Source organism: Acinonyx jubatus, chromosome D2, assembly GCF_027475565.1.
Source record: "Acinonyx jubatus isolate Ajub_Pintada_27869175 chromosome D2, VMU_Ajub_asm_v1.0, whole genome shotgun sequence".
In the NCBI taxonomy this organism is placed as follows: Eukaryota; Metazoa; Chordata; class Mammalia; order Carnivora; family Felidae; genus Acinonyx; species Acinonyx jubatus.
Window position 1 is genome coordinate 79953878 of NC_069393.1, and position 13878 is coordinate 79967755.

General features: G+C 45.9%; 1 protein-coding gene across 2 annotated transcripts in view; it reads right to left on the reverse strand.

The window, feature by feature from the left end:
- The window catches only part of ADAM12 (ADAM metallopeptidase domain 12), a 341670-nt gene that overhangs the window by 287007 nt on the left and 40785 nt on the right, over positions 1–13878 (reverse strand). For both annotated transcript variants that reach the window (XM_053207586.1, XM_027063359.2), the window contains exon 2: positions 7297–7433. In XM_053207586.1, the coding sequence (XP_053063561.1) occupies positions 7297–7433 (137 nt within the window). The remainder of the gene's footprint in view (positions 1–7296; positions 7434–13878) is intronic.

The window sequence follows — 13878 nt, forward strand, 5'->3', positions numbered from 1 at the left end:
GTTGTTTTTCACATGATTTTACATACTTGGTTGTAGGCATTCTTGTGATAGGTTTAAAAAAACCTCTCACTTTTTAAAGACAAATAGAATTTTAAAAAAAATCTGTACTTTATGGGCCGCCTGGGTGGCTCAGTCGGTTAAGCATCTGACTCTTGATTTCGGCTCAGGTCATGATCTCATGGCTTGTGAGTTCGAGCCCCATGTCGGGCTCTGTGCTGACAGTGCAGAGCCTGCTTGGGATTCTCTCTCTTTGACCCTCCCCCAACGTGCGTGTGCATGCATGTGCACACACACACTCTCTTTCTCTCTCTCTCTCTCTCAAAATATATAAACTTTAAAAAAAAAATCTGAACTTTAAACTTTGGTTGAACGAACCATCATCACCAACATGACTGTTTCCTGAACAACTAGGAAGGAACCACCATCTCATTGGTTAGGTTCCGACTTCTGAGAAATTCCAGAGTAAACGCATAGGTGAGAGCATCTTCAGTCGTCGCATGATGTAAGACCATTAAACACAACATTAAGTCTCTCTTGGGGAGATATGCTCTTTAGTCTAAACTGTGATTTAAACATCATCAGCCTTCCTCTGGGCACCTGGGTGGCTCAGTTGGTTGAGCGTCTGACATTGGCTCAGGTCATGATCTCGTGGTTTGTGAGTTCGAGCGCCGTTATCGGGTTCTCTACCGCCAGCGCAAAGCCTGCTTCAGATCCTCTGTTACCCTCTCTGCCGCTCTCCCGCTCACGCTCTTTCTTTCTCTCTATCTCAATCTCTCAAAAATAAACATTATAAACAAACAAGTCATTAAATAAAAATAAATCATTAGCCTTTCTAGACATTTTCTTTTCTTCTAAATGTCCTCCAGCCCCAGAAACTTTCCTTTTAGTGAAAGAGTTCCGGTTAAAAATCTAAAAAGGCCATACATCATGAATTGTTACAGATGTGTCATACCAATATAAACGTGAATCACAGGGAAAGTGGGGTGTGGGGTATATGGGGGTGTCTGTACTATCTTTGCAATGTTTCAGTAAATCTAAAATGACTCTAAAGTCACTTATTTTAAAAAGCACGTATCTCTTATTAAGTACTTATTTAAATTTATTATAACTGGTCACTCATCTGTGAGTTTCTTAAGGGCGGACAGAGGCTCACCCATCCTTTACCACAGGAAGTTGACCTAGGACCTGGATCACAGCAGACACTCACAGGTGCTTGGATGAATGCAGAAAAACTGAAAACAGAACTCATCAGACTCCTTTCCTCCTCATACCAAGCAGCTATATACCCCACCTGTCACTCAAACATGGAGAGTCTTACCTAAGAACCATAAAGCAAAAAGAAATTTGTAACTCTGTTTAAACAATGCAAAGCACTCCATCCCCTGATATTACCTAAGTTTGTTATTTTCTATTAAGATCTATTTATTTTTGAGAGAGAGGGAGAGACAGAAAGAGCACGTGCGGGGGAGGGGAAGAGAGAGAAGGTAACACAGAATCCAAAGCAGGCTCCAGGCTCTGAGCGGTCAGCACAGAGCCTGACGTGGGGCTCGAACGCACGAACTGTGAGATCGTGACCTGAGCCGAAGTCAGACGCCTAACCAACTGCGCCACCCAGGCGCCCCATAAATTTGTTATTTTAAAAACATATTTTCAAAAGTCCCAGGTCTGTGATGATGCTAGAGGTCTGAGGTGGGGAAGGCGGGGCGGCGGGGGGGGGGATCGCAGTAACTGTAGGGATACCTGATTCAACAAGCCAATTTTAAAACAAATGACATCAGGGCCTTGCTAAGAGGGCACAGAAATAAACGAGCTGGCAGTGAGCCACGTGAAAATGTCATCCCAGAGCCCCTCCTTGACTGAGAGGTGTGCTCCCAAAGGTGGTGGTGGGGACACAGGTGAACCAAGCACAATACCCCGGTTTGCTTCGTCCTTGTTGTGTGTCAGCTGCAGGATAAGAGTGCATAAAAATGCCCTGGAGGGTTGGGAATAGCACTCACATCTCGAGAAAGTCAGAGCTTCCTTGGTGGCAAGACAGCCGGGGAGAACACCTGCCCTCCAAGCCATGCTTTCGGAGTCTGGATTTATGAGCCAGTCCCGATACGAAGCACAAGAGGAAAAAAAGCTAAAGATATTCCGGGGGGGGGGGGGGGGCAGCAGGGCGCTAAGGAAAGAACACAAGACTTCAGAGTCTGACCGACTGGGCTTGGTCGCCAGACGGGCTACTTCCCGTTCCAAGTGCTTCCGCACCCTGGTCTGCAAACTTACACAACACCCACCCTGCCGGGCCGCCGGAGCACCTAGTGGGAAATATCTATAGTATGGACATCTAGCTCAGGGGTTGCAAGCTACAGCCTGTGGGCCAAATCCAGCCTACTGCCTGTGAGCTAAGAATGGTTTTATGTTTCTAAATGACTTTTTCTCTTTTTTAAAAAGGAGACTATTTCATGACACGTAAAAATTCTATTAAATCCACATTTCAATGTCCACAGGTAAGTTTTATTAGAACTGGCCATGCCTGATTGTTTAGGCATTGTCTAGGGCTGCTTTGAAGCTTCAAGGGCAGAGCTGAGCAGCTGAGACAGACGGCGTGGGACCCACACAGCTGAGTTACTGACCGTCTAGGTCTTCCCAGACAAGGTTTACTAGCCTTTGGTCTAGTTCCATCTGAAGTCAAGGGAAGGTTCTTAGTAACTGTCCTTATCCTTCCTAGTCTTTCCCCCAGTGCAGTGGCTCTTACGGGGCAGGTGTTCACCACCTCCCCCCCGCCCCTTCAGGGGACATTTGGAGTCGACATGAATGGAGGGGAAGGCACTACCAGCATCTAGTGGGTAAAGGCCAGGGACGCGAACACCCTATGGCACACAGGACGGCCCCCTGCCTGTACACACACAACAAAGAGCGACCCAGCCCCACTGGCGACAGTGCCGACGTCGAGAGGCCCTTCCGGAAAGCCCAGAATGAGTTACGAGAAAGGAAAGAGGCGGACACTCAGCGTGTCAAGCGTGCTGGGTCAGGCAGCAAGGGACACGTTCACACCTCGCTTGTAGATAAGGAAACAGAGGCTCAGCCAGGGCTAGTCACTGGTCCATCATGATACGGCAACAGAGGAGCCGGAATCCACTGTCCCTCCTCTGCTTGCTCTCTGTCTCTCTCCCTCTCAAAAATGAATAAAGATCAAAGAGAGAGAGAGACAGAGAGAGAAGGTATAATTCAAGCTGGGGTTTCAGGTGTCAGGGACACAGCATATGCCAAAGCTGCCCTGCCCGGATGACCTCGATGGCTGGGAGGTAGAGTGGGGCCTTCGGCATCGGGACAGCCCCGCCTATAAGGCATCTTGGGCATCATCAAGAAACCTGGATTTGGAGTCAGAGATCATGGGGAGCTTCTGAAGGGGCTGGGAAGCAGGAAAGTGACAGGCTAGCTCTGTGTCTTAGACAAATCACTCTGCTTGCATTATGTATGTCTGTAGCAGTAAAGGACTAATAAGCCATGGTGGGGAAGGGGCATGTGTTAGACATATTGGGCCAGGGGACTCGACAGATGTGTCCAACCTCATGATCTGAGGGGGGCGGGGGGAAGGGGATGACAATGTTATCCTCTAGGGGCTATTAAATAAAATAGAGAAGATTGACAGGGGCTGTGTCCACTTTGGGGCACAGCGCAGTTAAAATAATTGGGAACTTTCAACTGGAGGCTCCTGGAATCCACTGGATGTCAGGCCCAAATCTCAGAAGTGAAGGCAAGGGGAGTGATGTGGGTTTTAAGTCCGTATATGTTAGAGAATACGTACTGGGGTCATCATGTGAAATGTTTTCGGCGGGGCACTTCCCACACAGCAGGAGTTGAGGGGCGGTGGCTAACGCCACTAGAGTTATTCCTGTGAACAGCCCCCCACGCCGCTCTAGGCGGACAGTGAGGCCACAGAAGTGAACGGCACAGCCAGCGGGAGCCCTCAGTCAGAAGAAAGTCAGCGGAAACCAACCGTTAAAGGACAAAGCCAAAAAGAGGAATGAAAAGCAAGAATTAAAGACATATGGGGAGAAACAAAAGAGAACAGGGTCTTGGGAGCCAAAGGAAAGTGAGAATTTCAAAGGAGGGTGAATCACTGTCAAGATAAGTAAGACACAGAGTGAAAGGAAGGGCTGGCTTTGGAAGTTGGGAGGCTACCTATGACCTTGGCAAGAACCGTGGTTGTGAGGAAGTGCTGGGGGGGGGGGCTGCTACTGGGGTGGGGGGTGGGAATGCGGGGGGTGGGGTGAACACCCTGCCCCCCCGCCACGTGAGGAGAAGTCTCCCCAGAAGGGCTGACACAGATGGTTATTTGAAGGAGAAGCAAGGCTCCTTTCAATGTATGGAGCAGAATCTACTTCTGCCGTTTTAATTAGTTGCCATTTGATATTTGATATTTGAGACCCACAATATGCAAAGGGAAGCTTCGGTTGCACGTTCTAATCTGCTTGCCTTTCTATTTTCCATTCCACACACTATTTCCATACATTCGTTCTCATGTGAGCAGGCTGGTGGTTGGACATTTCCTGGAGCATTCAAAGGCTGGGCTCAACGCAGGTCATCTCCCGATCTGTCACATCTTGACATGCCTTCCCCGGGCTTCGTTTCTTTCAAGACATGAAATTGGAGATGGGTCCCTAAAACACTTTGTACTTGTAGTATCACCCTCCATTGGTGTAGCGGGTTTTAGTTCCCCATGGGATTTTACAGCCATTGTTTCATCACACTCATTCCTGTAACAGCCCTGAGACGGAGGGAAAGCAGACAGGCTTATCCTCATGTTATAGACCAAAATAACAGTGAGCAGACAAATAAAATGCCAGAAGCTCTCCAACGCGGGCAAGGTCACGTTCTTTCCCAGCCTCGTCTCTGTCAAGTAAATTATCAGTGGCAATGATGGCTTGGTGCTTCATTTGAAAAGGACCTAATAATATCTCATCCAGATATATTTCAATCACAGCGGGGAGAAGGAGGTGTGGAATGTGACAGTACTTCTGCCTAAATCAGCTCAGTCGGGTTGACCAGCACTCCAGCGCTTTCCAACAGTGCAAGGGTTCTAATCTTGTGTGCTCATGAGAATCCCCTAGGAGCACTTTATAAAAAGGAAGATGCCTGGGCCTTCCCCAAACCAAGCACACTCTCAGGAAAGACACTGGCTGAACAGAAAGATACAGGAGAGCAAAGAATAAAAGAGCAGGGCAGAAAAGCAAGAATCTAAACCCACAACTCCATATTCTCAGGTACAGCAGGCAGAGTTGTGTGGCAAAAATATTCATGAATGTAAGTTTTGCATACCTGAGGATATACTCTGTTAATGTGAAATGAAATGAGAATGAAAATGTCTAACATGAAGATGTGGGCAGTCATACCTGATGACAAGGAAAGACACACACATACACACCATTAGTCAGAATCCCTATTCTCCCAACACGTACACGCATCTCCCTCGTGGAGAATTATGGCACGCATGTACGAGCGTGTCATAGGCGCCCTTTCTCATGCAGGCCCTTAGTGGTTAACTACCACATATGGGCACACATCGTAATGACAGAGCCATAAGGCTGATTTCACGAGTCCCATGGCATTATGACAAAATGCTGTCCCCCAAATCTCTTAAGTCCCTATTCCCTTAAATAATGTCGGTAAGGTGGAGTCCTTTGAGTGTCCTACGCATGTGTCTACCACCTGCATGGTTCCAATCTGGAGGTACAATTGCAGAGGAGCTGAGACAGTCATCAAATAATAATGGTTTTCTCCGTTTTCTCTAAAGCTGGTGCGGGTGCCCCATAGTCATCGGGTTATAAGCTTGGCCAGAAGCAGAAGACGCGCCGCCGTGCCTCGGGATGTCCGCCAGATGGCTGGCTGGCAGGAAGGATGAAGCTGGAGGTCAGAAACCAGACCCCACCTGAACTGGTCCATTCCAGTGGCGTGCCAAGAACACTCATCAGGTTTGGCTCTGATACGCACCCCAGGTAGGGTTGCCAGACAAAGGGCAGGGCACCAGTTAAATGTGTATCTCAATAAACAACAATACCCCAAATACTGCATGGGACAGATTGAAAAAAAAAATTCTCTGTTTATCTGAAGTCCAAGTTTACGGGGATATTCTCTACTTTTATTTGCTACATTTGGCAACCCCCACCCCCCAATCAGGGAAAGCTTCCATAACGGCTTCTACCCCCCAAGAAACTTTAGATGGTTCCATATTTTTGTATTATTAATTAGCACCTATAAATATTTTAAAGGCATACTTTCTGGTATAGTATGCTTCTCTTTTCTGCATCTATCATAACATCTCTATTTTTTCAGATTAATGACACAATGAAATATTCTTTAACGTCTTAAGTTTTTCTTCCAGGAAACACCATCAATACCACCGCAAGTGACTTATCCGTTGCCTGTTAAATTTGCAACAGTTTCCATGAAACAGAAAAATCCAAAAGAGTAGATTTGGCATCTGGATCCTTTAACCAAACCTCCTACCTTTCCGATTGCTCACTTTCAACCAAAAGCTTCTTTAGAAAATAAATTAGTGATGTAAATCATATTATCATTACTCACATTAAGGGGGCCCACTGCAGCCCTTTCAGAAAGCCACAGAGGATTTTCACAATCTCAACTGTTCTTAAAAAAAAATCTGTTTTCTATTATGAAAAATAATCTAAAAATAGTTCCACATAACACAAGGACAAAGCCATCTGTGTGATCTCTCCAAAGAGCTCATATTTCTATAGATTTTTATCACTCTCCAACTGTTCCAACAAGTCCTGAAATTTAAGAAAGTCGCGTAGATTTGGCACCTAAAACTCATCGAAATATCAAACTTAATCGCTAATAGTTCAATTTTGTATTGTTCTTTTACATCATAGAAGGCTCAAATCAAATATGTATCAAAGTCAACAAAGCACAAAACTGCATTAAAACTCATTACAAACTTTTTAAAAAAGTCACATTAACATGTTTCTACCAATAATCGATAACATCAAAATGTTGATGAAATAGACATGAATATAGAAAAATACCCAGCCCTCGAGTAACACACACACAGAAACTGTATACCTGGACACGTTATCACCTGTGTGTGTTTGAAAAGTAACTTTTAGCAGACGTAAACGACGCTGGGCCCCTCATCAAGACTGTCCCTCTACAAAATTTCACTCTGTAAGGATAAAGTCAACATTAAAACAAAGACAAAGCTTGGACCAAAGAAAATGAGTGCAGTTGACGTGATTTTCAAACTTCAGCCATCACACAGTCAAGAAAACGAGAAGAGACAAGACAACTGACCTTTGAGTGGATGCTCTCCGTGGGGTCCCAGAGGGCTCCGTTCAAGACAGAGACCTGAACTATTTCGTAAGCTCCTCCCCGGCCCCTTCTTCCGGCCTGCTGGATGGAAGGTGCTGATTTGCTTCCTGGGTTCACCCCTGCGTCAGAAAGAAAACAGCCCCATTCTTCATTCTTGTCAGGAAGAGTTTGACATCAGAAACTCATGACATAAACAACTCCACGAAAATATCCAGAAGTTGAAGGAGACCAAAGAAACAGCATTCTCTATTAAGTCACGGTCAGTGTTGCAGGTGATGAATTCTCTGTCAATCTGACCAAACGATGTTGTGACTCAAACGAAAGCTCATTTTCCCCTCCAAGTCCTATGGCATGTGCTGGGTGATAATCAAAGTCAAAGTATATATAATTCTGTCCTTCCACAAGCAACCAAAACACAGCAAGTAGTGACTTTTTAAATGATGAATGAATGCTTTGCTTAAGACCAGCTCTCCATTAAACATCTCAAGGCTTTAGCTGTATTAAGACTAAAGCCATTTACTTAAGTCCCAGTGAATCAGCTCAACCCGATGCCGAGTCTCCTCTCTGTACTTACGGAGGCTAATTTTATATGCTTCAGTGAGTGATTCTATAGACAAAATTAATTTGCCAGTTCAGACTGACGAGGCTGGTTTATGTAAAAAAAAAAAAACTAAGTAATTCAATAAACTATTATATGATCTTGTTTCTTGGGGTCCTGTCGAACCAGTTAATGTCCCGACACAGGTTCAATTTAGCGCCATATCCATAAACAATCCTAATGGAAAGTATAACATTTTTTCTCTTCTGGAGTGTGTATCACTTTCTTAACAAGTACGGTAATTTCTCTGGGCTCACTCTCCGATGAGGTCACATTCCTGCTATGTGGTGCAACCACAGTCTATCCCTCACGGTAAAGGATGGGAGCAGATTCCCTCACATGTTATTCCCATTTCTTCAACCAGGACTCATAATTTTCAGACCTGAGTCATAATAGCACTGTTTTAAGTTACTAAGGAGTTCACATTTATTGGGCACAAATGGTATTGAAATTTTAATCCTAGACATTTTACAGTTCCCCAAATACTTTTAAATCCACACCATTTTATCATTCTCAATGTGGAAGCCTGCAGTTATATTCAGGTTACAAAAGGATTACTACTTGAGTATTAACTGTCTGACACAGCCGATCGGGAAGATTCTCAAGCTGCTCACAAGGCATTTAAAACTCCCACTGGTTGAGGGACCACAGGAACAAGGATGAGCCAAAAGTTGGGGAGATGGCCAGCGGCAGAGGAAGTGAGTGGGCCTGGTGGCCACAAGCAGTGTGTGGCGGGGAGAGGACCATGAGCCACGTGAACAAGAAGAGGAAATCATGTGGTGCTCAGGGCTGAGATGAGCTGAGTTTTTGGGGATGAACCCGCATTCAAGTGATGAGGGTTCTGGCCATGCACCCAGAGGGGCCCACTCCAGGTGGTGACATCTGTGGATACTGGTGGAGGGCTGGATAGAAGTGGAAAGAATCGCTACCCAAAGGGAAGATTCCAGAATCCCCTCTCCTGACTGCAGAGGGGGCAGCCATTGGCAGCATAGAGATTGTGCATAAATGACCCTCGTCCACCAGCTTGATTTCATGCCTTTCGATGTACTCCCTGGCAGTGTCACGTCACTACAAGTAGGGGCTTGGGGATGAGACATACCCAAGCACCTGTACTGACTCTTCCATGTTATCAGCTGTGGGTCTCTGGTCCAGTTGTTTGCCCACTTGTTGGCTCGTTCACTCACTCGCTCATTCAACAACTGTTTAATCCCTGCCTACCTTCTGATGGGCACTCTGATGTCTCCCATTCAAAAAGCCCATTGTTTCTGATTTGGCCCAATATGCCCTAATGTCACCTAGAGTCAGTCCCTCTGCCTATCCTGGCGGGACCTTCATTTCATAAATGTAGCTTCACCCCAGAAGACTCAGTTCTCTATCCCGTGCATCTAAGAGAGGGACATGAATACGTGTTCTTGTATTGAAAGCAAGATGAACAGACAAGACCATTTCAGAGAGCAGGCAGGTCAAAGAAGGCACAGGGCTACAGGGGCTCTGTGTAATCCCTGTGCCACTCCTGCAAATCTGCAATGGTTTCCAAATAGAAGGGAATAAGAAAACACGAGTTGATGGTAGAGCGGTGGGGAGGCCTACTCTTGACGGATAGGCCAGGAAAGATCGTTATTTGTTGGATGCATATAAGCCCAGCCGTGAAGATGAGAATATTCCAGGCCCACACAGAGCCATGGGAAGAACAAGTCCACAGAGGCACAGCAAGTTCTCTCCCTTTCCATAAAATGAGGCAGAGCGTGGCGAGGCTAGAAGGAAAAAATACACATGAAGCATAGAGAACGTCATCCACTGGTGACATCGACATCACTCTCTGAGCCTTGCCAGGACCCAGATCTCTTGCTCTGGACCCTCGGTGGGACTCCCGAGTTGGAATTTACTTGAAAGTGTGTGTTAATTTAGTTATAGAGCTCCTGCTGAACCAGACTACAGAGTGCAATTAGCTGAATTTATCTTAAGAGAGAGGTGTATTAATTTGAATTGGACTAAGAAAGCTTTGAAATACCAGCAATTATGGAATAAAAATGGGAAATCTGTCTGAACTTTCCCCTAAACTGATGAAAGCCATGCCACATGCCAAGAGTCACTGTGGCCGTTACGTTAATCTTTTGAAAACTCGGGCAAAACTGTTAAGAAAGTGATTGCAAGCATCAAAACATTTTCTCTACAAAAGCAAAACAATTTGATTAGAAGCTACTCCAGGCAGTTAAATTTCCAACCCAAGTGAGTGGTTCACTTGAGTAGTCAGTCACAAATCTGGTTGTCCAAGGGCTCGTTAAATCCAAAACAGGAGTTCTGCCTCACCCGCCACCCACCACCCAGCCACAGTGGGGAAGACCGGATGCTTTCCAGGGTATTCCAGCCACACTGCACAAAGACCTGGAAGAGATCTTCGCCCAGCCCCAGACACTTGGATGACAGTCTTTGTGTGTGATAGAACGCCCTTGAGAAGCCATACGTCTGGGAAGGAAGGAGACGGCGCCACACAGCCCAGGTCTCCTGGGTGAATCATTCGCGAAAGTTGGCCAGCAGGGGAGCAGGAGGGGAGCAAGTCCACACCCTTGATTTGGGGGAAGCTGGGGAACCTTGTGGGGCCTCCTAGTTGGTAATCACGCTGAAGCTGCACAAACCAAACACGGGAACATTCTCAGTCCTCTGCACCTCTTTCCTCCGAGACCCTTGGTAGCAGAGAAAGAGTTATCTACTCTCCCGAAGGCAAAATGTTCCAACCACCGAACATTTCCCTTTTCACCTACATATTCCATCATCTTAATCCAAAAGAAGTCCTTTTTGGCTGAACCGTTTTCGTCTACGAGGCTCTATTTCTAAATATTCCGAGGAGAATTTAGAGGCAGGCTCTGCCGGCACTAGGAGAATGTTGTGCAACCTTTTTAAGAAATTGAGTAACGGCACTGTTTGCTGTGCACGGTATTTATTGTCTATGCACATGGATAATGAAGCCCTCCCTCCGCTTTTTAATTGGTTGCACAATATCCCCCCAGCAGTATCTGTAGGCAGAAGACCGTTTCTTATGAGCTTTGCTTATGTATTTACACACTGCTCTTTCTTTTAGACGATGCAAATAAAAATTTTATTTGTGCTGCATGGATAGACAGAATAAATTATACACAGCTGTGAGATATCAGAATGTATTTTATGGAGTGATCTTGTTGACAAACCATAAAAGCAGGTCCTGAACGATGCGTACATTCGAGTCCTAGAAACCCAGGGGAAAAAAATAGGACCTTATAAAATAGACAGTTTGCATACATTTTGTTTTTCCTAATATTTAGGCATCAACAAAACTCGGTTGCCTAGGTAAAAAAATAGGACTAGCTTACAGTGAGGAGGGACTTCTGGCTTTTTGTCTATTGGGTGACCAGACACACTGCTGGCCAGTTTGATAAAATGGCCAGTTTTCCTCCGTCTCGTGGTGGAAAAAAAGGATATTAGATAGTTTGGTTCCTCACACAATTATCTTCTGCAATAACACGTGTGTTTGCTTTGCTTGTGTCCTCATCTGAGGTTTTCATCTTCAGACCTGACTGTGGCCGGTCAAGAGGGGACATAGAAGACCCGATTCGGCCGGCAAGAAAGAATCTTCACAGGGATGGGTTCTAAGGTCTTGGAAAAAAACCAGTAATGAAGACCACCCCCCCCACCCCCCGCCCGCAAAGTGACTTTGGATCTCTCCCCACCATGTGAATCACCCAGAGCCTGGCTGCCCATGGCCCAGCCTCCTTTGCCTGCTTTGCTAAGGGAACAACTTTCCAATGGCCAACCAAGGGCTTCAGCTCCAATAGAGGTGGAGACAGAGGCGGAGTTATGAGACAGAGAACAACAGCCATCTTGGAGCAGCAAAATCCGGCCCTGCGCTTGAGTTCTCACACCTCTGCTCTCCAGGCCTGCCCCTGAAGTCCTGTCTGCCCTCTGCAGGATGGGAAGCACATTCTCTCCCTTCTGGATTCTCACAGGGTTGAGGAAGCTCAATGCAGTCAAAGAGCTTTCAAAAAAGCTTATTGCATGAAGTCAGTTTAGGATGTCCAAATCCACGTTTCTAGACTTCCAGACGGTGTCTGACCAAACCACACTGACAGCTGGAAAATGACCGTGGGCTACTGATCGTTAGAAAACGCTGGTTTTAGGGACTGGTGGGGATCTGCTCAGGCTGCCCTGGGCCGCTGGGGAAGCAAACTCAGATGAGATTACTCGTCAAGGTAAACCTTAAACATCACACCTGGAGTTCTGCCTTTCCCCTACGTGGACCTAAGAGAGAAGAATTGATCTGAGTCACCAAAAATAGGATCAAGATAAATATTCTTTTGAAAATCCAGCTGGGAGTGGGTGAGGTGGGGCAGAGAAAGGTCGAGGTGGCCATTACGAGCTGCGTAACAATCTGGGGACACGGGCTTAGGAAACTCGTAATGCATTTTCCTTAGCCCCAAATATGTGAGAGTTAAAAAAAATTTATAGACCGGACTGAAGTGCTCCTTGCTGCAGGCAAATACAGTGGCAACATTCCCATAAAGCACAACTATATTTCCTTGGTTCAGATCCCTATCTGCAGCCTTACTGAATAATACTGTCACTCTTGCGTTTCATCTACAGACTCCCTGGATGGAAATTAGGAATGTGATTTTAAACCTGTTTTTCCCTAAGTTTATTTTATTTTTATTTGGGGGGAGGAAGAGAGACAAGAGAGGGAGAGAGAGAGAATCCCAAGCAGGCTCGATGCTGTCAGCGTGGAGCCCGATGCAGGGCTCAAACCCACAAACCGGGAGATCATGACCCGAGCTAAAACTGAAAGCTGGATGCTTAACTGACTAAGCCATCCAGGTGCCCCAGGAATGTGATTTTAAAACGACAGCCCAGGGATGCTCAAAAGAACCATGGCAAAAGTCAATCTGAAAAGAGTAATTTTAGATTTTAAGAATTTCAGGGAAAACCTGAAAAAGCTACTTTAGCCAGAGGATCAAGGGCAAATAAACAGTCCCGTCATGTTGGTGGCATGTACGTTTCATAAGATGTGATAAAAATGACACTTTACCTCTGTAGTCTTGCTCTCCCAGACCCATGACCCCAGTCTGACCTGAGACACATGCCAAAAAAGGTGCATCCTACGATATACGTAACCAGCACACCCCGAAACTGTCCAGGTCATCAAAGACAAGCACTCTAAGAAACCCTCACAGCCAGGAGGAGCCCAAGGAGGCAGGATGACTAAATGTCATCTGGGGCCACATGCTGGGTGGGATGGAGAAACAGAAAAGGACGTGAGATAAAAAGTAAGGAAATCTGAAGAAGTATGAAGTTCAGCTGAAAAGCTATCAATTTTGGTTCATTAGTTGTAACAAAGGCACAACTTTAACTTAAGATGTTTATAACAGGGGAACGTGGAGGTGGGGAAGGTGTAAACAATCTACACGATCTTCTCCATTTTCCTACAAATCTAAAACTGTCCTTTAAAATAAAGTCTACTGGGGCGCCTGGGTGGCTCAATAGGTTGAGCATCCATCCAACTCCTGATTTTGGCTCAGGTCACGATCCCCAGGGTCATGGGATCGAGCCCTTCGTCAGGCTCTGCAGTGAGCGTGGAGCCTGCTTGGGATTCTCTCTCTCTCTCTCTCTCTCTCTCTCTCTCTCAATCTCTCTCTCCCCTCTGCCCCTCCTCTCCGCTTGCTCTCTCTCTAAACATTAAAAAAAAATTAGATATGTAAAATAAAATCAAGTCTACTATGTATCATTTTTAAAACTTAATCTGAATCTCACAGGACTAATGTCCTTCTGGAGAAATTCAGTATCAGAAGTTCAGAGACGCCTGGTCACCATGGAGGGCTCCAAACACCGCTGACCAGAGTGCTTGCCCTTGACTGTTACATTGCTCTTCGTTCAGGCGGAAGATGAGGCAGCCACAGTCAAGTGAAAAGCGTCAAGTAATTGACAAGGTCTCCCAGAGTATG